We start from the raw sequence: 25439 nt of genomic DNA on the forward strand, positions 1-25439 counted from the left end.
ATAACCCCAAAATAAAGAGAGTGGTGCGAAAAGGTACGCATACAAGCATACCACTGGATGCCCGGATCTCTGTGATACCGTCATCCATCGGACGGATGCACACATACCTGGGTACCTACCTATGTAGGTGTATTGACCGCGAAATAAGCAATGTCTTGGTCGCACAAACAAACCGGGCAGGCCGCGACCTCGTTTTGTTTTACGAGTCGGAATTCACACCAATCGAGAGGCTCAAGGACACAGACGACTCCATCTGTAGCCTTGCCGGGTGCTGAGACACGCAGCCAGCCATCATTATCCACCAGGGCGTCATGGTCGAAGAAAGTTGCCAGTCGCTGGCATAAAACAATGTATGTACAGAGTACGGACAGGTGAACTTGTTGAAACCCATCCGGGAATCTGACAGTCCTGCACACAGCCTCGGTGGCGCAAACAAAGACCGTATTCCAGCGCCAGTCTGCCACACACACGCACACAAAAGTGCATCTTGGTAACTAGTTACACCCCGAGCCTCAATTACGTCGCGCCTTGATCTAAATAGGCAGGCAAGAGGAAACAGGGCCAGTCGAAAGGAACAGCACCTCCTCTGAGCCACCGCCCATTTTCCCCTGCGGCTCCCTGACGTTTCTGCCCCTGTCGACGTCGCAGACTTCTGGCACGAGGACGAACCCTGACTCGACAGCGGATAATAGAGTCTCAAGGACGGCGAAAGACTACGTGTTTTATTCGTTACCAACTAGTTATTGGTAACTAGTTATCAGTCCAAATCCGTAACTAGATGGACGCCAAAACTGGTCAATCGTTTCTGCCCACCCGCCACCGGTCACTATCCGTAGGCTAGTAAGCGGCAACTGATGGCGATTGCGTTTTTATTTGCGTTGGAAATAAAAACATGGCCTGATGATGGGCCGTACAGCGACATCTGTTACGTCGGAGCAAACCAATCACTCACTACTGCACGAATTCATTCGCACATAGTCGTATGACAAGGTGCTGCTCGATCTGGTGCACCGTCGGCGCCAACGGCCCTGCATGGTCACAACACCCCAAATCCTCCCCATCAATCTCTGCCATTGACCTTGACCATGGTGAACATATCCTGACGGAACTCGATAGCCATCTTGTCTAGAGACGTCGAGTCCACTTTTCCTCCTCATCGGCGGCTGACCAGCGCACTTGTGGCATCACCCGTCGGCGATGATGGCTGTGCGTTCGAGGCCAACTCGTTTGGGCAAGCCGGGGATGGTATTACTACCAAAACGGCATCACGGCCCATCTCCGTTCCAGCATCCCAACTCTTCAAAGTGTAAAGGAGTGAAAATCAACGGCGATTTCCTTCGATGCGCACCTCGGATGGCGCATCATCCGGGCTTCCCGTGGAGGGAAAAGCTAACGTCGAGACTACGCCCGGCGCCGCCACATCCCCAGAATTTTGGCGGAGGCCGCCCCAGCTGCTCGTCCCAAGAGCCTGAGGCGTCCATGATTCCAAAACCATGTAACTATGTACCACACAATGGTCCTCGGTCTGGATTACATATCCTGCGAGAAGGAGGGGGGGGAATCGGCTGCCGGCAGTCAAGCATCGCCCGATGGACAGCGCATTTGTAAATCAAATACTGACTGCTTGAGATGCGCCTACTGCACGCCGGTGCGCATAATGACGCAGAGCACACACGGTTGGGCGGGGTGCCGAGAGCCTTCATACAATAAATAAGCAAAAGCAAAGTAGATGGTAAGCGCAATGACGAAGAGCGCAAGCCTCTTTTTTATTATGCCGAAACCCATTGTCATAATACTCGGCGCTGGCCGGGCGAGGTTCTCGGCTACGCAGCCCAGCCCCCCGGACGAACCACGCGACTGCTTTCTATGCAAATGCAATGCAATGCAGTGCAGGCGACAAAGTTTCTGATCCAAAGTAAAAATACTAAACCTTCAAGCAGCAAGTTACACCAACGAGAGGGGCTCAAACGCCGCTTGTCTTGGCAGACGAACTTCTAGACAAACCAGGTTTGAGAACCATGAACATGGCTTATTTCTCGAGGAGAAAAAGGACCCTCCCTTCTCTAAACACCTTGAGTGCAGAGAAATTGTAGTATTGCCTCTTTAGATAAAAGTTGGTCTTGTGAATTTCGGGGTAATTCTTTTGCATTCCTCCCTGCCAAACTGGACTGGACGTGGAAGTGCTTTGAGCAGGGCGGGGTGCCTGTTAAAGCGGCTCCCGCTCAACGAAGGAACAAAGAGTAATTCGCTTATTGGTATTGTACTACTATGTAGTTGTTACAATAATGATGAAGCATATTCCTTCAAATGTACGGAGTACGGAGTACGCCATACGGAGCAAAATTTGGTCCTATAACAAATACCCATATCCTTGGCACATCCCTTTCTGCGTTGTGTCGGAAATACACCGCTGTCATGTCGCAACAATCCAACCATACCATTATTGAATATCACTGTCTACGTTGTCGCCTTCGATATCATCCTCGCCATGCTGATGATATTACCGAGTGATACAAAAATGTATGTACGACAAACAGGGCCCTCCCACCCCCGTCACTGTCTCAGTTCTCCGCCCGCTATGATTCCGGCCCAAGCAGACAGATTGGCATGAGCCATTTCTTCATTCCTTGACCTTTGTCAACCCTTTGGCCCCTTTGGCCCCTTTGGCCCCTTTGGCCCCTTTGGCCTCGACCTCGGCCGCCAACGCGGCATCGCCGGGGGGCTCCTTATTAGCGCCGATTTGCCCGCCATTGCGCTGCTATCAGTTCGGGATACGCGACGTCTTGAGCACAGTTCTGCAACTTGCACAAGGGGGGTTCTTTGATATTGGAATTGGTAGCACATGGCTGACGGTATTGCTCAAAATGCGCCGTTTCACAGGAATCCGTCTTGTACTGGCAGTTTGGTCCATGATACGGCTCGGCGTCCTTATTACAGACCCTGCAAAAAAAGGCAATTCGCCGATCATTCTCAAGCATCTATATTTATTGTGAACCCCAGACGGCACATGGTGCAAGGGCTTGTTGTGTCGACTATCGATATCAAAAACATCGTCTCATTTTATTGTTCTTCTCCCTTGCCCTCTTCCGTTTGCTTTTTCCCCTTCAGCACTAGTTAGTCCTCATTCCCATCTGCCACAAAAAAAAAATGTCTCGGTAAAATGAAGTGCTTCTATTTTTATCCCTTCTACACTTCCCTGGCGCCGCCACAACGCTTCTGGAAAGCCGCAGCGTCAGAGAACATGGTGATGTTGACTGAAAAGGGGTCAGCGACACGACAGGGCTGCGCGTTCCCATTATGATTTTGTGCCAACACTCAGCAACATGGCACGAGGCCATGGTGCATCCGAGTACGCTCAAACATTCATGCTCAAAATTCATGCTCGTCAGTATGTTGGAGCCTTTCGTCGCCATCGCGAGGACGCAAGTCTTGTACGAGCGAGCCCAAGCAACTCGTTGTCCGCACGCTCCTCAAATTGTCAAACGGAGCCACGCTGACACTTCTCCAACAAGATTGGTATCACAGCCTGGGTATTTTGCAACCGCGGCCTGCTTGGTCAATTTCGTACAAGCCGAGTCTCAGTATCCGTAGTATTCTCCCGTTGCGACCTGTTCCCCTCCCCCGCAACCCCAGCACGGGCCTTGTACCCACGGCCTTCAGCTTGCATCTACCCGTTGCCAACCAAGAAAGGTTCATTTCCCGCACGGCTGTATCGCATCGACAAATCCACAACTCTTGTGCCACGCGGAACACATGTTGGAATGGGCTCGGGCTGTCGCGCCACCCGCCTGCGGCCGCGCTTGTTTGCGCCAGCCATACATCTTTCCCGGAGCCGCTGTCGACGCAGTTGCTGCCACTGTGTAACGTATTTGTTCGCGTTGAATCGAATTGACGTCAGTGTCTGTCCGGGGGTGGTCTGCTCAAAACAGTTCTGGTCGCAAAATCGCGTCGCAGGTCGCGGTTGGTGTCTGGCTCATCTCGGGCATCTCGGGCATTCTGGTCCACGACATTAATCGTTTTCAAGGTCAACGGCATGCATTTGCCGTTCTATCTGTCCTTCCAGATCTAGAAGAAGCACCATCGGATCTCCTTCTGTCGCTATACATTCGCCGATCCGAAAGGCCGCGACAGCAGCTCCCGCCCAGCGACATTGCGCCGATGCCCAACGTCTACAACTCGCTTTTGGGATATTACGAAGCTTCAGGAACCACTGTGCCGGCCTGGTATCCTATTAAGCTTGGTGCAATCCATGGTCGTAAAGCGGATGGGCTGTGTAACTGTTATCCAGCTCAAACAACGCTCGCGCAGTCGTGCGTCTTGCATGTATGTACCAGGCACACTGACCATGCGCCTCCTTGTCACGAATACATTACAGAAGGTGACAGCACAACTACGTCCAGTTCTTTTGCTACTAGGGTAACTCGAAAAAAAAAAACAGGCTGCCGGACAGCGCCGCCCGGCGTGGGACTCACAGTGACGAGTTGTGTTAATAATAGCCAGAGGTTTGCTCGAGGACTCGCGGAACCAAGCCTCAAAGATGGTGGCGCGTACGCCTACTCCGGTGAACATGTCCTATTCCAGGAGGTGTAGGGGATGATCTCGACTTACACCGACTTGTGGCGGCGGCCCGAGCGAATCCAAGACCATCATCAGAGCACTGGGTATTTCTGTAAACGTAAAAGGCAAAATTGCAAATTCAAACTTTTCCATCAAAGAACTGAATCAAAAAACCACCCATGGTACAGTCCAATGATATGCGCTTGTGCCATTTTTCGGAAACAGCCGTGGAATGGATCAACAGGGCCATGAACATGACGATGTCCTTCAGCATCAGTACCGCCGGTTCTCAAGCCTCCGCCTCTTTTGACTCTCAAAGCCATGATAATTCTTCTCAATCATATTTATTTATCCAACACTTTTCGTAGTTCTACGCAGCCGAGTTTGTCAAAAATTGTCACTTGTCTTGATGTGGCGAGGTCCGGCACGTTCTGATGCCTCTTCTTTACCAACCCTAGTCACCAACTACACACTGCCTTGCAAACATGTTGAATTTCAAGTCTCCAATAAATCTCTACAACGTCCGCAGAGATCATGTACATTTCTGGTCATCTATAAGCTCTGGTCCCCAACTTTGCTGGAGCTGCCCTGTCCGAACCACTCAAACGGTAGAGCGCCCCGCTTTCATCGCGACAACCTCGTCCAGAGACGGAAAGCCTTTTTGGCTTCTTTTCCCCTTCTCCAACCAACAACTCACTTCCCTCCAAACCAGTTTCCCGTTTCCGAATACACGTTGGGGTTTTGAAAGTTCAACACACACACGCGCAGTCTATAGATTGGCTTCGTATCTCGCAGGACGGTATCGGTTGCTTTGCTTACCACCGAACGCGCTTTTCAGCCAAGGGAAACGGATCGGGCGTGGATAAGCGTTTCAGTTGTATCAATTTCACAAAAACTAGGGGGGAAACATGGCGCCAACGCAATTACCAGAGTCGGGCAATCCCTTGTACGTCTGATCAAACCCCCAGAAACCTGAGTGAACAAGGCTGATTGTTGGACCACATATGTAGGGTCTTTTTTGACATTACTCTCGGAGGTACGTTTTATTTGGTCTCTCCTGAGAACATCAGCAATGGTGTCTGTTTACTCATTATGCTTGTGTAGGCGAACCCCTGGGAAGAATCACGTTTGAGCTGTTCAAGGACGTCACGCCCAAGACGGCCGAAAACTTTCGCCAGTTTTGCACGGGCGAGAGCAAGGACTCGGTCGGCCGGCCCCAGGGCTACAAGGGCTCCAAGTTTCACCGCATCGTATGCCTCTGAACCGGCACTATCCGGCTTGACCTGTTTCCCGCTAACGACCCGTCTGCAGATTTCCAACTTTATGTGCCAAGGCGGCGACTTTCTCAACGGCGACGGCAGCGGCTCCACGTGCATCTGGGGCTACAAGTCGTTTGAGGACGAAAACTTTACGCTCAAGCACGAGCAACCCGGGTTGCTCTCGATGGCTGTATGCATTTTTTTTTCTTTCTTCCTTGTTTCCTTTTTTTTTTTCGCGTTCTTTGCGGTATATCCTTACTGTAACAAACAGAATGCTAACTCGACCGCGCAGAACGCCGGCCCCAACACCAACGGCTGCCAGTTCTTCATCACGACGGCGCCGACGCCGTTTCTCGACAACAAGCACGTCGTGTTTGGCAAGGTCGCCGACGGCTTGGATGTGGTGCGCAAGATGGAAGCCACCAAGACGGGCTACAAGGGCAAGGACGTGCCGAACATGGACGTTGTCATTGCGCAGTGCGGCGAGATGTAAGCCTTGGTGCGGAGGAATCAGGTAAATTACGATAAGTGCTGGGCAGTCTTCTCACGATGGGACCTGACAAGTCGTGGTGCTATGTAAACAAAATTTTCAATGTATTCTGCTGCATAAAAGCAGCCACATGTCCAAAAGTCTATGGAAAATGTCGAAATGGCAGGAAATATGGCCAGAAGAAACGAAAGACATATGTACGTGTTTAGTATAAAACACACTCCAAAGAAGAAGAAGATACACAAAAACATTCATAGCCAACTGGTATGGCGTCAAGATATCAAAACAAATCACCAAAACGAGCGTCCGCTGTTGTTTTCCTCCGTGCTCTTCCACGACAACGCACTCGTTTGCAGTTGCCGCGGCGTTAAGGGGGTATACTTCACTTTACTGCCCAAAATGGCGGTTTCTCCGGGCCGCTCGGCCGGGCGTAGAGGGGTTCGTGGTCTTGGGCCGCCCCGCGTCGATAACCGCATTCGACACGAGGGTCTCGGCAGCGGCGCGGGCGGCCACGTACACATTGGGGTGCGATGGTTCGGGCCCGGCGCCCGACTTGGTAACGTAGACGGTGGCGGTGACGGTGCAGGGCATCGTCTGGGTCACCGTGACTGTGACTGTGGCGGCGCCGCCGTTGCCGGTGGTCGGGCTGGAAGGAACGGAGCGGGCAGGAGGCGCACCGCCGGTGCCGGTGGCGGCTGGGGCACCGCCGGTGGCGGCTAGGTTGGCGTCAATATCGACTTGATAGTTGCCCGTCATCTGCGCCTTGATGGCCTGCGTGTAGATGTTGCCGGGCCCCGCGTCAGCGGCCTTGGCGCCGGCACCGGGGAGCTGGGCGGCCTCGACAATCTTGATGTCGGCGACGCTCGAGTAGCTCTCGTTCTTGGCAATGGCGGCCATGGTGAAGCCGTGGGGGTCCTTTTCACCGCGCATAAACGTGCCGGCCCAGGGAAAGATGCCGTTCTTGGTGTCATCGACCTTGATGTGGGCCGGGTCCAGGTCGGGCCAGTCCCAGTACCAGTAGAGGGTGTAGGTCGAGCCGGGCTTGAGGTCGTTGGGCAGCTGGATGTCCTCTTGGCAGCGCAGCTCGCGGTCGTGGCTGGCGCCGGCGGCCGCGAGCGCCTTGGCGCGCTGGTTGCTGATCTCGCCCGGGTTGGGCTGGTAGCACTGGCCGTCGTCGTAGTTGCGGGTGGCGAGCAGCTTGCCGCGCTTGTCGCCGCCGGTGCCGGCGCGGTTCCAGAGCAGGTGGACGTCGAACAGGCGCTCCTCGGGCTTGGGGTCGGCGGTGCCGTAGATGAAGACGGTGCCGCGGTTGAGCGGCTTCTTGGGCTGGTTCTGCGGCAGCGAGGTGTGGCCGTTTTCGAGGTGGATGATGGCGATGTGGTCGCCGGGCGCGGCCTGGAGCAGGGGGAACTTGGGCGCCGCCTCGGCCTTGTACTTGTTGAGGATCTCGTTGCCGCTGTAGGCGGCCTGGCCGGCCGGCGGCAGCAGGCACTGCGGGATCTTGTCGTTCCAAGCGGGGTCCTTGGAGTCGCGCGAGACCCAGCCGCGGGCGTAGCCGGGGTCCCCAGTGTAGGCGCCTCCCGGGGCGATGCGATAGAGCTCCTCGATCCAAGAGTGGGCGTGGGCGAGGCTGGCAAGGCTGGCGGCGAGCAGGGCCGCGGGGGTGGATGGTGACGGACGCATGATGGAGAGCGAGTTTTCTTAGTGTTGGAGATGGAGAGAGCGTGATGTGTTGATTTCAAGGAGCGGTGGCTTCTCGCCAGGAGAATGCTATGTCGACGGTCGAAGGAATGCGGTGTATAAGTGGTGAAGGGAGCGAAGCTCAAGCTCGGGGCAGATCAGCCTGTAAATAGATAGATATTGGACGAGATGAATCAACACTCGAAAGCTAGGTAGTGATGGAATGTCTTCAAGAAGATGCTTTTGTCGCTATTGTTGTTTTGTTTTGGTTTTGCTGAAGGAGAGGTGACGGCTGGCAGCTGGCAGATGTGGCCTGGCAGTTGGCAGGGCGTTTGTTTGCTGGTTTGACCGTTTGGCTGAATTTTGGCGAAGTTACTCTTTTGCGTGGTACGCGTACGCAGTGAATCGGTAGCAGATGGCAGATACTTGGGAAAGGACAGAGGGTAAGAGGTGAATCACAGTTCCAGCCTGTGCTTGCACGACTCTTGGAGGCAAGCAAAGTCGAGAGATGGGATGCAAGGAAACGGCCTCAACACAGAGTAAGGGGTGAAAGCGTGCTTGTCAGAGTATCATGACAATACTTTTTGTTTTTTGTAGGGAAAGTAGGGAGGAGAGGGAAATGTCCAAAGTCAAGGCGAAGGGCCGAGGTGAAAGGCTGGTGAGGTGTGAAGCGTTGCGGTCGAGAGGGTGAGAAAGAATGCTAACGGTTTTGAGAAGGATTTGGATGTCGCGTGAGATATTTAAACAAAATCTTGCTCAAGGACAAATTCATGTGTCAAGTGAGAGAAATGGGCTCCGGACGAGGGGTGGCGAGAGGACAAGAGGACAAGAGAGGTCGGATGAGTAGCACAGGCGGTTGACGAGGACTGGTGGGATAATGGGATGGGGGAGGATGCGAGGTTGGGATGATGACACGAGAAGCGACGCGCGCTGCATGACTTGTTTCTTGATATATTAAAGAGAGAGTTGAAAGGCAGAGCGAGGGCGACTACAGCATAAGGGAGGGGACGGGTGGCCATCTGGTTGCGCCCATTTCCCGATTCCGCCATGCGCCCATCTCTTTTCCCTTCCCTGGGCCTGTCCGGCCGGTCGACGGCACCGATTACGAAGTCTGTCTTGAATTTCTTCAGACAAGCAGCGGCGGAGAGCCTATCAGACGAATCTAGACAGGGCCGGACACGGGGTCTGAGACGACGACGATGGGGCTTGCTGCTGGTGAAGAAGCAGGGGGTTGTTGTACATGACGTTGCTGATGGATGACATGTGTTTAAAAAATGTCTGTGCCCCCAAAAAAAATCGTCTTGCCCATTATGTCCAGGCGAAAAAAAGGACAAAATTGGTGAAAGAAACAATGGACAAAGGCGGCCCATTGTTGGAGAAGATGTATGTTCCCTTTTCGTTTCATCGGACATGGGTGGGGGCTACAGTAACCCTTTCCCCGCCGCTGCCGGCCAATCGATGCGACAAACGCAACAGCAAACGGAAACGAAGATGCAGGCGGTGGTCGCGTCCATGGCCGCTTTCTCGTCACGGGGTGGCTGTAAAATAAAATAAAATAAAGGAAAAAGGATGGAGAGATTATTTATTTTTGCCAGTTATTTTCTGTCGGGCATGAATTTGTCAGAAATTGCAGACATTGCAGACTGGTCTTCTCTGGTTCCTGGCTTGCCACTTTTGAGTTTTGCCGCCCTGTCGCAAGGGGCTGCCCTCCCGCAACACCAACAAGGAGACGAGATCAAAAAAAAAAGTGTGTTTCCGCCAAGTACCTGGATCTAACAAGTCGCGCCCCTTGCTGTATCATAGTCGGACAAAAGAACGATAACCTCTTCATTCCCCCCCCTCGCATCATTCATTTCTCCGCAGGACCCACGTTTTTCCATGTATCTGAGGGGGCGCCTAATAAAAACACCCAACATCCATCGCCTGCATCGCCAACCCCTGTTGGTGCAGATTAATTGACACTTCGCTATTGCTGCGCGCAAGCGCCCCCAGGCCAAGCTACTGCTGCTCAGTGGCTCCCACGCCTTGCCTCGAATATGTTTCTCGTTCCTGCATGTGCCATGATTGTACGATATACTTTGCCTCTTGTCTGGTATCCGCGCGACAATTGTGTTTGCATCCGACTGTGTTTGCCCACCCCATGCAATCTCGTTACTGGCACGACCGAGATGGAAGAGTAGCCATTTTTTCTCTCTACTTGATACTGCTTGGTATTTACTGGTCTTACACATCTTACACATTAGGTAGTCTTGTGAGCCTTGCTCCAGTATCCCGCGTGCAGCACTCTCTGCCAACATAACCCTCCCGTACCATGCGCGCCCATATCATGCGACCGTTATTTCTCTTATCACCATCATTCATTAATCATCCTCACTACATTGCAATGCATCCATCAGTTCTGGCCATCAACGCCCTCTCGCTCCCCCCACCGCCTTCCAATACTCGCCCAGTTGTCCTGTCTCAACAGCATCACCTGCCCTGCTCCTATCCTTCTTATGAACACACCCCCCTCTCACCACCACCATCAGCACCTCTTTCAATCCAAACATGGCGTTTTTTTTTCTTCGTATCGACTTCCTCACCTCCAACCATCCAAGCCGTGCCGAATTCCAGACCTCCAACGCCATCTACTTCCCTGTACCCTGATTCGCCCTCATTCAGCCAATCACCGTTCTCGGCGCTTCCCAACACGGTCTCACCATTGAACCCCCCCCCCCTTGCGCCAAGTGATGTGCCAACCCCTGCCACCATGCGTCATGCAACATCTTTCAAGGAGAATCAAAGAAAATCAGCTCGTGGCAGGCCTTTTTCTGATATGGGTGGAGATGTTGTTTCCGTCAACGGGCCTTTGAATCCCAACCCTTTTTGGCTCCAGCCACCAGGTTTGCAGAGGTGAGGTGCATACCGAATAGCATCACATGCACCACCTGGAAATAATTCTGCATATCGAAATGGAGGAGATTTTCGATATACGCCCCAATATTCTTGCTGATCCCCTACTTTGATTTCTATTCTGATTTCGTCTTTGTTTTTCCGTGGTCCCGGGCGCACCGTCGCAAAGCCAATGTACACCATCATGACGCCCAAAGTCAGCCAAGTTCATTCATCAACACCATCCACGCAAAGGAGAGACAGACTCTTGCTAGGTTCTTTTTTACTACCAACACGATATATCCTCGCCATATATCACATCTCATGTGCATAAAATCTCACCCGCCACACCTTCAGCACCACGTTGACTCTGCTCTTCTCATGTCTCTCATGTTCCTCACCACCATGACGCCGTTCTTCCTCACATCAGCCCGTTATGTCGCCCGCCGCGGGGTAACCCACCACGAGATCTGCACAGGCTTCCTGGACCGTCACAGATGACTTGTAGCTCTAGCGTCGTTGGCCCGTCTGCAACCACGACTTGTCCATCCCACCTGCCACATGTGGCCATCTAGTTCCTCGCCATGCATGCCCAACGCTGCGGAATCACAGCATCCCATCATGTCTCGCCTGAAACCCTGAGATGGGGCCTTCTTCGTCTTCTCTTTCAGAAACTTCCTCCCACCCCTCCACCACGTCGACGTATATCTCCCACCCTATGCTACCCAACTTCACCGGCTCTAGAATAATCTGATTCACCTTGTCCCGTCTCTCCAACATTCGCTTACTCAGTCCGCGCTTTTTGTCATCGTCTGGGCAAAAATTGCGAACGAGCAGGAAATTGGTCTCACTTGGGTGTAAGTGCTTGCATGAACCCATGTTTCACTCCCCTACGCAACACATGATGTGCAGTCATCATCTTCTGCTGTCGAATCTCTCTTATTCCATGCGTTTTACCAACATTTTGCATGATCCCTCCCCAGACTTGCAAGACACTTGCAAGACACATGGACAGACTCGTTTCTTGCTTCTCGTCTTCATCGCTTTTGTGTGTCTTGGTCCCCGTCAGCCACCTTCCGTACACCGACCAGCAGTAGAGAGAGGATTCACAGGCCCAGAGAAGAGATGAAGTGGTTTGAGTCATGATGTATTATCGTAGTCATAAAATAATAATGGTAAATCGAGGCTAATGTATATGTGAAGAAGGAAGAAGAAAGAGAGAAATCAAACCCCAGTTGCGCCACAGAAACGGAAAATAGAGCTTCGTTTCCCTCGCGCCGAATAATCAGTAAAACTCCCCAACAAAGTGCACACAATTCTGTGTGAGAAGATGAAAATCGCAATTCCAATTCACGCCCATCCTTTTCGCCATGATAATCCACAACATGTTTCATCCAACCTTCAAGCCTCAGAGGCAGTGCAGCCACCATGTCTTGAAGTCAAATCCTCCCTCTACCAGCCGGTTGAGACGGGCACATGGCCATCCACGTCAGTCCTGCGCCTCTTCATCAGCCGGGGGCTGGACCCCTGCGAGCCCGCGCTGCCGGGCACGTCCCACTGCGGCGCCGCCCACATACCCTGGTGGTGGTGCTGGTGGTGTTCCGCGTGGTGATCCATCTTGGCGCCCGGATGCTGCTGGTGCTGCTGGGCGGGCGGCCAGTCTTGCGGCGCGCCAGTAGAGGAGGTCGGCGTGGGACCGCCTCCGCCGCCGCCGGCCGTCGTCGCTGCCGCTGCCCATGGATCCAGCGAGGCCATGTCCCAGCCCTGCAGGTTGGTCGTGTCGCAGGGCGAGGTGTCGTAGACGCCGCCGGCGGTGGTGTAGTTGGTGACAATGGCAGGCAGGACGGGCTTGACCTCGGAAAACGATACCGTGCTGCTGCCGCCGTCATAGTACGACTGGTCCGAGGCAAGGCTACCAGAGCCGTGGCGCGAGTCCGCCTGCTGCTGTTGGGCTGTGCCGTTTGAGGGTAGGAAGCCGGTTGGTCCCAGGCCGGCGGCGTCAAAGGTCCCGGTCGAGTATGGAGGCGGGGGAAGGGTCGCCGACGGCGGCGGCGTGGCCAGGCCGTTGGAGAAGGAATCAAAGAGACCCATGCTGTTGCCGGACGTCTGGAGCGTCGGCATGTGCGGCGGCAGGCTGCTGCTGCCACTTCCCCCTTGGTGGTGTTCCCAGGATGCGTGGAACGTCTCGCTCATGGCGGCCGTGAGGTGTTGGCCGACGGTGGGCGTGGGCGACATGATGGCGTCGCGAGGCACACCGGCGGGTGGGTAGACGAGCGCCTTTTGCTGGTGGTAGCGAGACATGGGGTCGTTGATGGTGAGCCAGCGCCACGAGGTGCCAGCAGGCTTGAAGACGGGCTCGTACTTGTACCACTGGTTGGTGGTGTTGAAGCGCCAAAAGAGAATGCCCTGGCGCTGCCACTGTGGCGAGTCGGGCTCGCGCGACCACAGCTCCTGGTACATGGCCACCTTGCAGATGAGGTCACTGCCGGTGGGCTCGCGGCGAGCCCACGACGCGGCGTCGCCGTCATCCTCGGACCGCTTGCGCTTGCTTCCAGCGCGCTCTACATCATGCTTCTTCCCGACGGCGGCGCCCATCTTGGCACGCTTCTCCTTGACGCGCTGGTGCTCTGTGTCCGGATACTGTACGGCCATGCTGAGGATACTGGCCCACTCGACGGCAGGGAAGGGGACGTGGATGTCCTGGCGAGCGCGCGTATGGCAGTCGCAGTCAGGCTTAGCATCGCTGCAGCCGCGGCGGTGGATGCCGCTCTCGTTGGTGTAGACGGTAGTGTGGTCCGCCTCATCACCGTGCAGCTCAGCGGGGCGCGTCAGGCGCGTGACGCACTTCCACTGGTGGTTCTGGAGCGCCGGCTGCGTAATGGCCACCTCGACGAAGCCCGTCAGCTCAGAACCCGAGGGGAACTTGGCGTGCTCGTGCAGCTCCAGAGTCGCGCACATCTCGAGAAGCAGGCACTCCTCGTCGCGGCTGGGCAGATCTAGCGTCTCGTACATGGCCGGCGCGTCCTTTTGCCAGCGGCGCGTGACTGTCTTGACCGACGCCGAGGTGGCGTGGTCGTGGGAGCGGGTGTACTCATGCAGGAGCACGTCTTTGCCGAGCACATTAGGGCTATCATCGCAGTTGTTGTACTTGTTCAGGTGGGGGAAGGAAGCCTGGTCAAGCGGGGTATCGTGGATGTCATAGGCAATCTCGTCGCGAATTTTAATGTCCGAGGAAGAGACAAATATTTCGCACGTCTTGGGCCGGACAGTAATGTAGGACTGTAAGGCCAGCAGCTGGGAAAAGTAGGGGTAGTTGGGCTTGACTTCGGGCAGGCGACCCTCGGCGAGGGCTGTGAGGATGGGGTTGGACTTGAACGACTCTTGCTCCTCGTCGTCGTAGTAGTCCTCTGAGTTGGTCGACCCGGGCTCCTTCTTCTCCTCAGAGGGGAAAAGGAAGTGGAAGCAGCGCAGGTCCTCAAAGAACTTCTTGACAACCTGCATGTGACTGGAGACTTGCTTGCGTCCCATCTGCTCAATGCTGTCATTACTGTTGTCGATGCGGAAGATTTCCTTGCTGCCGAGGATGGCAACGCAGAGAGTAAAGATGTACTCGCTGATTAGCATGTTGCGGCCGTGAAGCTTCCCGCCCATGGAGAACTTGCGGCGGCCCATGTGAGGCATGAGCAGGACAGCTAAGAGTTCGTATTAGCTTCACATCTGATGACAGGTATTCAAGTATCGGCAACACCTACAGTCGACGAAGGCATCTTCAAGCTCGGGACGACGCCAGACACCACCTTTGTCCTTTTGGGTATCCTTGTGCGCCTGTCGGTTGCGGTACTGGCGAAAGGCAGGCCAAAAGTAGAGGGGGTTGATGTCGGCTCTGGGCTTGCGCTGGTAGCGCTGCTGCTGCGACTGCTGCTGCGACTGCTGCAGCACCTGGGACTGATGCTGGCGAGGTGTGGGCACGCGGTAGAGGCAGTCAAAAGACTGTGATGGGACCATGGGCGCCTGGATATGCTGGGGCGGCTGCGGCATGGGAGGGGAGATGGCTACGGGGCTCTGGTAGCAGGAGATCATGCCGTTGAAGCTGTGTGCCTGGGCATTGCCGGCGGACTCGCGTAGAGGAACGCGGGCGGCGCCAGTCTGAGGCTGGGGGTGGTGAATGCTACTGCGGCGGGCATCGAGATAGTCTTGCGTTGACTGGTGGTAGCGCTGCGATGACAGCATCGGTCTGGGAGGGTATAGTGAAGACATTGTCCAACAAATGCTTGCTGGAATTGCAATGCGTATGTGTGGTGTGTGTGTGACGGGAAGTCAAAAAGAGAACAGACTTCTCTCTCCTTGTTGCAGGAATGCCAACAATGGGATTTTCCACCTGGCTCTCAAGAGAGAAACGGGCAAAAGCTCACGGTCCGCAAGAATGCCAGAGATGTATAGGAAGCAAGAAGGCAAAACTCGGGTAGGATAGAGTAGTGAGAAGAAAGAATGAAGTGCAAGTGGTCGAGGAACAAGAAATGTTGAGAGGAATTCTGGGAGTGGACTGGCGGGATAAATGTATGATTTGGCAATGCTCAGAGCTTGGACTGGAACGAAGCAGCTGTATCGAGGGCCGTCAGTCAACCCGCCGGCCATATCAACTCCCGCCGATGGGGCGAGCATGGACGATGAACCTGTGGACTGTGGATCGGGTCTATTGACGAAGGGACAATCAGGCTAGTGAGTCTCCTGGGTGTGAATGAGTGACAGTTTGTGTCCCTCTCTTCGCGGGCCAGAGTCATCGCCAACTTCCTTCGGCACCAGGCGGGCTGCCACCCACCCCGTCCAGGAACGGCGAGACATGATGAAGAGGGGGGGTGAGAAGGGCGTGTGTCGACAAAAGAGCCTTGCTACATAGACACAACCGACAGGCTGGAAGGACGGGGGGGCCTATCGAGAAGCGGGCGATGAGGACTGCTAGTCGTATCTGTCTGGTGAGAGAACAGACTATGCTGCCCTCATGATCGATACACGCCCCCAATGTCTCGAGGCAAACTGCCTTTTTTTCCCCTCTCTGTCTCTCTCGTTTCTCCAGCTCTTTTCCTTCAAGGACTCCCCCTTTGACGTGAAGCTCCATCTGTCCACCGAGCGGGCGAGGGCAAGGCCAAGAAACGAACAAAGGCTCCTTGTGCAGGGCTGCTTTTTGGGACACTTGTAGCTTAGCTCTCTCTCGGCTCTCCAGAAGCGAGAGCGGCCCCAATCCATCGTTCTCCTCTCCATCTGTGCGCGCGGCAGGGGTCAGAGGGCAACGACAAGGGAGCGGGCGGAGGCTGCGGCGTTCGTCGAGGGCGGGGGGGTAATCATCAGAAAAGCTTCGCGATCCATGCTAGCCCCAAAGGGAGCACTTCCAACGCGCGCGAGGAAAGAAAAAGAGGGTTTTTGGCGTTTCGTTGAAGGGTTGCTTGCCTTTGCCTTGTCTTGTCCATGGTGGTGGGTGTGGCAAGTGGGAATAACGAATACCGAATAACCTAATTCTACCTAAAACCTAATACACCTAATACTAGGTAAGTGTGGTTGCTTAGTGTGGGGCCGCCCATGCCTAAAAAGGTCTCATCACCAAACTTGCCTTCCCTTGACCTTTTTTCGCCATGGTCTTCTTCATCAACTTTTCTTCTTGCTGGTATGCTGCGAGATTAGAATCACACCAGCCACCGACACTGCCCAGCTGGACATTTGTTATTATTATTATCATCATCCTCTTTATTTTTATTTCGTGTTTGCGGGTCTAGGCGCGTGTCCTGCCTTTTGCCTCTTTTTTGCCATCCTGCCCTTGGCTGTTGGCGTCTAACGTTAGTTAGTAAACCATCAAACTCACATCTGCCCTTCGTTTGCCCTGCCCAGGGAGCACCGCCAATAGCCTCACCAAAGGGACAACTACACCGTACGATGAGTGATTCATCATTGCCCCGGATATCACTTCATAGCTGCAACATTCATAGAAAAAGGGTATCTTGATAATTATTTACACCATTGCTGCATCTAGTCCATTTCCTCCCCTTCATTGCCAATGTTCACCTTTTTGCGTCCCCCTCCTGTAAGTTGCTGAAGTGCTACCTTGTTCGCCTGTCCTCCCACCTTGCGCTGCATCTTCTCAATCTCCTCCTCTGCATCCAACGCCTCCGCCTCCGCAAAGTCCAGCACCAGCCGGCGCCCGAGCAGATGCGTGTCCCGCAGAGCGTTGAGTGCGTTTTCGGCTTCGCGGGGTGTCACAAAGTCGGCAAAGGCAAAGCCCCTCGACGTATAGTCAGCCTTCTTTGGAACGCGCACGGATCGGAGCTGCCCATAGGTTCCGAATAGCGTCCGGATGTCCTGTTTGGATACCTGGAAAGGCAAGTTCTTGATGACAATCTTGGTTCGTGTAGCCGCCACCTTCTTGGCCTTGTCCTGTTTGCGCCTCTCCTCGGCTGCGTCGTTGCCCTTGTGCGACGCCTTTACGCCGAGCGCATGGTCGTCCAGAACATACCCGTCCATGACCTTGAGAGCAGCTACCGCCTGCGCTTTCGTGCGAAATTCAGCAAACCCGAAACCCATGCTGAGCACTTGGCCCGGCTTCTTCGGGTCGGTCTTGGTCTTGACTCTGGCCGACACAAATCCATCCAGAGCCTTGAAAACCTCAGCTAGTCTGCTCGTGGTTGTGGCAAAGTTTAAATTGCGGATAAACAGCGACGTTGTCTCCACTTCTTCCTCTTCTGCCTGATCGCCGCCCGTCAACAGGTCACTAACACTCAGTTTGGTCGTTCCGGTTGGCTGGCTGTTGGCCTTGGCTACTGGTACCGCTGGTGCCTCGCTAGTGAACAGATCTTTCGGTGCTTTCTCCAGAAAAAGGACGCTGTCCTTTATCCGTCGATACGCCAACTTGCCAAATGCCGTCTTTGCATGGTTGGCCTGTGCGAATTGCACAATAGCAATTGTGCCAGTCGGCGGCATCAGAACTCTGAGAACTGGACCAAACTCCTCAAACATTTTGCGGAGCTCTTCCATGGTTGTTCCATACGGGAAGTTCTTGACCAGTATCGCCAGATCGCCCCGCTTATGAGACTTGAACGCATCCAAGTCCACCGCATTGGCGGCAAAATAGGCCTTAGTCTCTTGGATCACGCTCGTCTCCGCAATAGCTTGCTTGACTGCTGCGTCGGCCGATGTTGGATCCAGTACGTCGGATTTTGAGACACCAAGTCGAGCCGCCACGGAGCTGTTGACGGCGTCTTGGCTCATGTAGAGCGAGTTCCAGTTGAAAGTGGTGGATGCCGCCTCTTTCTTTTTGCGAATCAAGTTTTGTTTCTTCAACGGGAGACTAGACATGGAGAAATCGTCCACGCCATGCTCCCTTTTTGCGTCCGCTGGAATGATGTGGATGATACGCCCCTGGAACGTTGACCCATCCAACGCTTGGAATGCAGCAACCGCGTCGGATGCCTTTGTAAACAGCATCATCGCAAATCCTTTGCTTGTTCCTTGCGCATTGATTGGCAAGTGTACCTGAAAATGTCAGTCATATGCTCAACTCTTCTGCCTTGTACATGTGCGCGTGAAAAATGACAATAGTGTGGCAAGATATCAGACTACGAAGCATCTACTAAAATATTTCGCCCAGGGTTCTCATCAAATACCGTTCGGTATAAGCTGTCCCTATCTGGGGTTCATCATGCAAGCCGAGGGAAAAAATGAAAAACAACAAACAAGTAAACAAGTGCAAGGAAAGGGGGCAACTTACTTCGTCTACACCTCCAAACTTTTCAAACTCCTCCCTTAGGTCATCCTCAGTGGCGGAGTAAGGGAGATTTCGTACAAACAGCCGAGAAGTCTTCGCAATAGCTTCAGCAGCTGAGTCTTTGTCCTGCCCTTGCGGTGGGAGAGGGTCTTGACCATCGCGAGTTCCGTCCTCTTCGGAATGCGGAGCCTCTTTGTCATTTCCGACCTCTTGGCCAGCCGAGCTGTCACCCTCAGCCTTTTCAATGGGTGCGGCATGCGAGATGTCGTCCGGGTCAACCAGGTCCAGAAGTCTGCTGGTTCGCGAACGCAGCCAGTCGTCATCTGTCGCAGCCATTGCCACATCAGCTGCTTGGTTCGCTGGCGCAGACTCTGGAGCCGTAGACCCGGGCAACGCCCCAGCCACGCCACCGGCCGGGGCGCCCACAGCCTCTTTACGAGATGTTGACTCCTTCGCCGGTGTCACTTGAGCCACACCAGTCTCTCCCGTCGCATGATCGACTTTCCGGAGCTTCTCCTTCCTTGAGGGAACTTCGACGTATTCGTCATCGCTCTCCCCCTCGGGCACAAGCGCACTGCCCTGCGGCGCTATAGGTCCTCTTGATTCGACAGCTGTCTCATCGGCGACAAGGCTCTCCCTTCCTTTCCCCATGACCTGGAGATACTCTTGCAGCTTGGGATCTGACGGGTCCAGGTCCTCACGCTTCCTCTTCTTCGTGCCACCCTTTTCAGACGTGGCAGTCGACGGCAAGGCCCTGCTGCCCTCCTCCGTAGCGACGGCTCGGGTGGCGACGTTGGCCTTGGTCCAGGTAGAATCTGAGATCTTGCATTCCAGTTAGTACCTTGAGCCTTGCCCCTTGCTTCGGGTTTCCGGAGACTCACTGCTCTTGCCGGTTCGACGGTAATCTTGGACATGCGAACGTAGGTCTTGTTGAAGTACTTGACGGCCTTTGCGGCGTCTTCTGGCGACTTGTAGCCTACATAGCCGATGCGGCGTTGTGCCATGAGCTTGACGTCTGTGACTTCGCGGTTTCCCGCAGAGAAGTGCTTCCGGAACTCAGCCTCCGTGAGGCTGGTCGGCAGGCCATTGACAAATATTCTTGAAGTAGCCATGTTTGATGAGAAAGGTTCAGGCACTAGGCCTCCGATTTTGGCGCTCAAGGATCGCACATCAGAATCTTCTTGGCTGGAGTCAACCAAAAAAATTGCGTGAAGAAACTAGAGGAAAAGGCAAGAAAAAAAAGCTATGTAGGCCGGTCATAAGTGGAGCAAGCGTTATCGATACCGCCTGGTTCGTGCGTTTGGGAGAATCCGCTACCCTGTAGAAGCTCTTGACAATGTACATCTGCGCGGGAACCGACTTCCTGGTATTCATGTATCTTTGTCAAGGTTATAAAATTAAAAGTATCAATCCGATTTCCTTCTTGAGCAACGTATAGTATAGGCGTGTTTGAGTGCTGAGCTGAGTAGACGCGGGTTAGTGTAGGCCCGCACGATGTAGGCGGCCGTGGCTGAAGTGCCGAGGAACTCGGACCGATGAACTCGGACAGCAGCGTCGAGGGCCTGTAACTGCGCCGCTGGCTAACAGGCTGCCTCGAGGCTATGAATAATGCTGCTAAAGGGTGTTGATGATGCTGTTGATGGTACTGTTGATAGTGCTGTCAAATGGTGCGTTGATGGTGCTGGCTCTGGCTCTGGCTCTGGCTGGCTCTGGCTGGCTAGGTAGGTACCTAGATAAGTAATTAGAAGTACCTATTTAATTAAATAATAATAATAATAGTAGATACTTTTTTGCTCATACGTCTGCTGTTAAAAAGCGTTTTCTACCTTTACCACCCAGACTGTGTCAGAATGCATACGTACAGGAACCCATGTCAGAAAACACCCCCCGCGCGCGTAGGTTAGGATCTGAACATATTGAACTAAATTCGCTTCTCCCGCTAAACGCTTGCTTGTTAAGGTCCATAAGCCCTTATGCTGACGACGACTCCTTGTTCCTCATAAGGCGGTTGTAATTCCTCTCTCTCCGTATCCCGAGACTTTTTAGGCAACTCAACCTGCGAAAGGTGTTCAACTAGATTAAGAAAAACCAAGCACAAGCACCCTACTCCAGAATATCAGGTTCGCTAGGCGAATCTGCATGATAGGTAAAAGCAGCTGCAATTATCGGCGTACCATTGAATACCCCCTTGGTGCTAGTATATGGTCGCGTTGAAAATTGTTGAAGTTGGTATATGAGTATTGCAGTGTTGTAGACGATCCCAAAGCATTAAACACCAGGATAAAAGCCACTGATATCGCTATCTCTTGTATGCTGGTAGATGGTTGTGCTGAATATCGGTGAAGTTGATAGCAAAGTATTATAGTGTTGTAAGCAAGGCCGAGCGGGACGACATATAGTACTAATTCTAAAATATTAATTAGTATTTTATAATTTTAGATTATAATGAGTACATACCATCGTCTGCTATGCAGGCTAAGTCAACTAATAGGACCCTGTGTCTGGATATTAATAAAGACATACTCTGTAGTCTTGATAGAATGGATGTAGTCTTGCTTGGTGTGATGATGGAATGGAGGCAGTCTTAATAGTGATGATGGATGATGGAATGATGCTAAAGAAGAGAAGAGATTGAGAGAGAAGGTGGGTGGTCTGATGATTGAGTGATGATGGAATGGAGGCAGTCTTGCTTTGGGATGATTGAATGGATGTAGTCTTGATAGTGATGATGGATGATGGAATGATGCTGAAGAAGAGAAGGGATTGAGAGAAGAGGTGGGTGGTCTGATGATTGAGTGATGATGGAATGGTGATGCTGAAGAAGAGAAGAGATAAGAGAAGAGGTGGGTGGGAAAGAGACACTTTATAGGTAGAGACTATTAGGATTTGTGGCCTCCTTCTGCCGTCAACAGCCTCAAGAGCGCCGCAAGGTAGGCACCAGGTAACTACCTCCGTCATCCATCCAGACCGAGGGACGTTACTGCAGGCCAGCAACACCAGCGCCGCAAGGTAGGCACCAGGCAGCCTCTTAGCCAGCGATGCAGATATCAACAATTCAGACGATATAGAGGATATAGACGATACAGGCGATACAATGCAAATTCAGGGCTAGAACGACGCCTTAAGGGCTCATGGACCTGAATAATCAAGCGTTTAGCGGGAGATGGCGAATTTAATTTAAGAGGTTTAGATCCTATCTATCGGCCTTGCGTAGAGTGATCCACAGAGAAGCATGATGCAATGGCGCCTGCATCATAGCGAGGCACATCGCAGGATACATCACATGGAGAAGAAGCACGTCTACAAGAAATAGATGCGGTCGAGGTAAATGCTGAACCATTAATCCCTGACCTATTCATACCTAAAAAGCAGTGTTTGCACTGACCCAACCCCCGAGAAACGTATTCTAAGCAGTCTAATAAACGAAACAAAAAAAAGTGTGGTGGTTGACATATGACAGAAACCAACCAAAGTGTATATACAATAACGTTAAACAATACACGTCGTTTTGCGCCGATACCCATAATGCTGAATGACAGGTTTCGCAGGACCATCCAACTCGAAAGATTACTCTTCGTTCTCCTCGCCTGGCAGCGAAAACCCCAGGATAAAAATATATCATTTCGCCTTTGTAATCGTTCACCCAAATGTGACTCCTGTGCAGCAATACTGCCAATGACTTCGCCATAACATGGCCCGATTATCAACCTCCTCGATGCGGAAAAACAAGGAACAAAAATGCATCTCCCCGGGAGATGTTTCATATGCATTGGTACAAGCTTGCATCGCCCCGAGGGGATGCGAGCCTGTGATGCTCATCTGCGCGTCTATGCGGCGCAGTAAAACAATCGTAGAGCGGGCTGACTGGGGTCGGTCGTTTAAAAAAGAATAAACGAGGCGACAAAGACAGCAATAGTGTACAGAGATGTGGCGGTGTATTCGAGCTCGAAAAAGGCAGCCTGGTGGCCGAAGGCAATCTTCTTGCTCTTTCGCGTCGGGTGCGCGACATCCGTCTTAGGGTCGCGAATAAGAAGATCCTCGCGATCAGGCACGGTGGGAGGGTCAATGGCATAGCCAATGGGAGTCCACATGGAGCTGCAGAGAAACACAAACGTCAGGGGAGGCCAGAAGGCGTGGGTAATCAGGCATCGCGCAACATCCCTGAAGCCAGAGTACTCGGTGAAGCAGAGGAAAGTCACCATGGTGGCTCCAACGAGGGTAAGGTAAACAAAGACCAGATGGAAAATGGCCATGTAGTTGAAGCAAATGCCAAATAGACGACGGGCCATACCCTTGCGATGACGAGCATCACGTTCGTTGAGAGCGGAGCCGAGGGAACCAGTGGGCTTGAATGCCTGAGTCTGACCACCAAGCCATTTGGGGAGCATGAAGGAGCGAACGATGCAGATAGCAATGTATGGCGACATCCACAGCTGGTAGCGGGAGCCGCGCTGGCCGGTGTGGTAACCGGCGGGCAAAAACAGAGCAAACTCGCATATACGGTTGGAGATGGTGGCGGCAAAGCATGCGCGAATTAGCCAAACAAGCTGAGTATCTCCTTCTTGGTCATTGTATGCGACAAGGGGGCGACGCATGAGAAGAATGACGGGAATGGCAAATAGGGAGAGAGTGAGCAGCACAGTGTAGAGACTGAGTGAGGCATAGAGGAAACCAGAGAATCGCTGGGCAAAGCTCATTTGCTTGACCTTGTCGCCGTACAGGCAAAACTTGAGCTTGAAAGCAGTATCGACGGTGCCAATAGCCCAACGCGTACGCTGCTTCAGATGACCACCAAAGTCCTCAGGGACAGTGCCGAACTGGAGAGGCTCGTGGATGAATGCCGTCTTCCATCCCTTGCCAAGAAGTAGAGTGGAAGTGGCAACATCCTCGGCAAGAGAGCCGAGAGGGAAGTTGCCAATCTGATCGAGAGCTTCGCGACGGACAATATAACCGGAACCAGTGCACCAAGCAACACCAAGAGCATCCTTGATAGGCTCAATAACGTGAACGAAGAAGTCCAGACTTTGGGCGAGGGGGTCGGAAGCGGGAGTGTTGTAAAAGAGCTGAGGAGGACAAGCAAGGGCCATCTTGTCGTCGATGAGTAGATGGGGCAGGATGGCACGGAGCCAGTCTCGCTCGGGAATCTTTCGCATACTTGTTAGTACCCGTGTAGTCATCGCAGGGCAGAGCCAGCAGTAAAATGCTTACCATATCAGCGTCCAGAGCAGCCATGTACTGGCCGGCGCCGCCGGGGAGGTTGTGGGTCATGTCCAGTCCATAGTTGAGGTTACCAGCCTTGAAGTGATGAGGCACACCAGGAGTCTTGGTACGAGCCATGTAGTAGACGTTGTGGTAGACGGAATCCAGAGCCTGGACGGCAACTTCGAGAGTAGCTGACTTGGCGTCGTCGAGAACAATGACGCGGAAGCGATCACGAGGGTAGTCTACATCACAGGCGCCACGGACAGTGTCTAGAACAACGTCATCCTCTTCGCCGCAACAGGTGATGAAGACGTCGACAGTGGGGACGTCATCAGCCACAAGACGCAGCTTAGGGCGCTGGCGTTTCTTCAACGCCATCATTGTCCAGAGGTTGTGCATGATGCTGGGAATAGCAACGGCGAATTCGACACCGATGAAGACCCAGGCCAAGACAAAGGTGCTGTGGTAGGCTTGCTGGGCAGAGATGACACAGTAGATTCGGTAGGCGAGATAGGCGAGGTACATGGCCGTGTTGAGAAGAGTGAGGAGAGGCACTGCACGGAAGAGGAGACGCTTCCAACCATTCCAGATTTCGGCATCGTCGCGGTCGTGCAAGCGAGCAATGTAGCCTTCCTTGACCCAATCCTTGGCCATAATGGGCGGAGGCGCATTAGGTAGAAGAGCAGCGAGACTGACATTGCTCTGGTACTGCAAGAAGTAGACGATGAGTTAGTATGAGGGACAACGCGAGGCGGAGTAGAGGATTTCGTGTATCAAGAGGCAATTCATACCATTGGGGTATTGGGCCAGGAGTCCATGTTGTTCTTTGGCCGTGGGATGCGGTCCATTGGAGTGGCACGGCCACTAACCAGGGTGGGTGAGGCCGAGCGGGATTGAATCGGCGTTTCGAAGGACTGCTGGCTGTAACGGGAGATGTGCGTCGGGCCCCAGGATGGCGAAGGCGCGTTGCCGTACTCCTCGAGATAGGGCTGCTGAGGAGGGCGGATGGGACGGGAGAAGTCAGCTACGGGACGGCCGCGATACTCATCGTAAGACGAGACGTTGGAGTAGTTGGAGTGGTTGGAGTGATGCAGGTGCGGCGGTGGTGGCTGCGGAAAGTCGGTAGGAGGAGAGTGACGATGGAAGACGTCTAGGTCGACGTTTTCCTCGTTTTCGGCATTCTGGTGACGTCTCATTTTGCCGATGGGAGGAATTGCATTCCTTGCAGCGCGCTCCTTTTCGAGACAGGCGGATCAATGATGGCGAGACGGTCTAACAGGTAGCGCAGGCTAACAAGCACGGTGCCCTTTGGGATGCGAGAGCCCGTTTGACGTTGTTTTCCCTTGCTGAAATGCAACCGCAATGACAACGTGTTTCTGTAATAGCAAGCAGTGGCGGAAAAAAGACGGATAAGCGGAATAAGCGATGGAAAGCAGACCGGGTGGCGGAGAAAAAAGGAGATGCCTGGTGTTTCTTTGTCGCCCAGCCTGCGAGTAACAGAAAACGGAACGAGCGAGTGTCGGGCCAAGCTAATGAAAGCAGCTGGAGAGGAAGAGACGAAGAGCGAGAGTCTGAGAGCAGTTCTTTGGGGGAAGCGTGTGTGTAAGAGGATAAGAAAGAAGAAAAGTTG

At 53.4% G+C, this 25439-nt stretch overlaps 6 protein-coding genes across 6 annotated transcripts; 2 read left to right on the top strand and 4 right to left on the bottom strand.

Moving 5' to 3' along the window:
• Window positions 1-3336: 3336 nt before the first annotated feature.
• On the top strand, window positions 3337-4590 carry CCM_05441 (uncharacterized protein; the record flags this gene model as incomplete). The annotated part of the gene is made up of 5 exons (XM_006670585.1): window positions 3337-3349; window positions 3390-3860; window positions 3899-4323; window positions 4376-4416; window positions 4497-4590. 5 exons carry the CDS (start codon window positions 3337-3339, stop codon window positions 4588-4590), a joined length of 1044 nt encoding a protein of 347 aa, XP_006670648.1.
• Window positions 4591-5465: 875 nt separating this feature from the next.
• On the top strand, window positions 5466-6309 carry CCM_05442 (peptidyl-prolyl cis-trans isomerase; the record flags this gene model as incomplete). The annotated part of the gene is made up of 5 exons (XM_006670586.1): window positions 5466-5503; window positions 5568-5593; window positions 5662-5807; window positions 5869-6006; window positions 6088-6309. 5 exons carry the CDS (start codon window positions 5466-5468, stop codon window positions 6307-6309), a joined length of 570 nt encoding a protein of 189 aa, XP_006670649.1.
• Window positions 6310-6693: 384 nt separating this feature from the next.
• CCM_05443 (uncharacterized protein) lies at window positions 6694-7989 on the bottom strand (the record flags this gene model as incomplete). The annotated part of the gene is made up of 1 exon (XM_006670587.1): window positions 6694-7989. One exon carries the CDS (start codon window positions 7987-7989, stop codon window positions 6694-6696), a length of 1296 nt encoding a protein of 431 aa, XP_006670650.1.
• A 4320-nt stretch (window positions 7990-12309) lies between these two features.
• On the bottom strand, window positions 12310-15699 carry CCM_05444 (transcription factor AbaA; the record flags this gene model as incomplete). The annotated part of the gene is made up of 3 exons (XM_006670588.1): window positions 12310-14549; window positions 14610-15091; window positions 15605-15699. 3 exons carry the CDS (start codon window positions 15697-15699, stop codon window positions 12310-12312), a joined length of 2817 nt encoding a protein of 938 aa, XP_006670651.1.
• A 1176-nt stretch (window positions 15700-16875) lies between these two features.
• Window positions 16876-19719, bottom strand: CCM_05445 (pre-rRNA processing protein Mrd1, putative; the record flags this gene model as incomplete). Its single annotated transcript, XM_006670589.1, has 3 exons — window positions 16876-18375; window positions 18611-19429; window positions 19489-19719. 3 exons carry the CDS (start codon window positions 19717-19719, stop codon window positions 16876-16878), a joined length of 2550 nt encoding a protein of 849 aa, XP_006670652.1.
• A 2766-nt stretch (window positions 19720-22485) lies between these two features.
• Window positions 22486-25005, bottom strand: CCM_05446 (glycosyl transferase, putative; the record flags this gene model as incomplete). Its single annotated transcript, XM_006670590.1, has 3 exons — window positions 22486-23751; window positions 23816-24517; window positions 24679-25005. The coding sequence occupies 3 exons, from the start codon at window positions 25003-25005 to the stop codon at window positions 22486-22488; spliced, it is 2295 nt and encodes a 764-aa protein (XP_006670653.1).
• Between the last annotated feature and the right edge of the window lie 434 nt (window positions 25006-25439).

Source organism: Cordyceps militaris (genome assembly GCF_000225605.1).
Source record: "Cordyceps militaris CM01 unplaced genomic scaffold CCM_S00004, whole genome shotgun sequence".
NCBI lineage: Eukaryota > Fungi > Ascomycota > Sordariomycetes > Hypocreales > Cordycipitaceae > Cordyceps > Cordyceps militaris.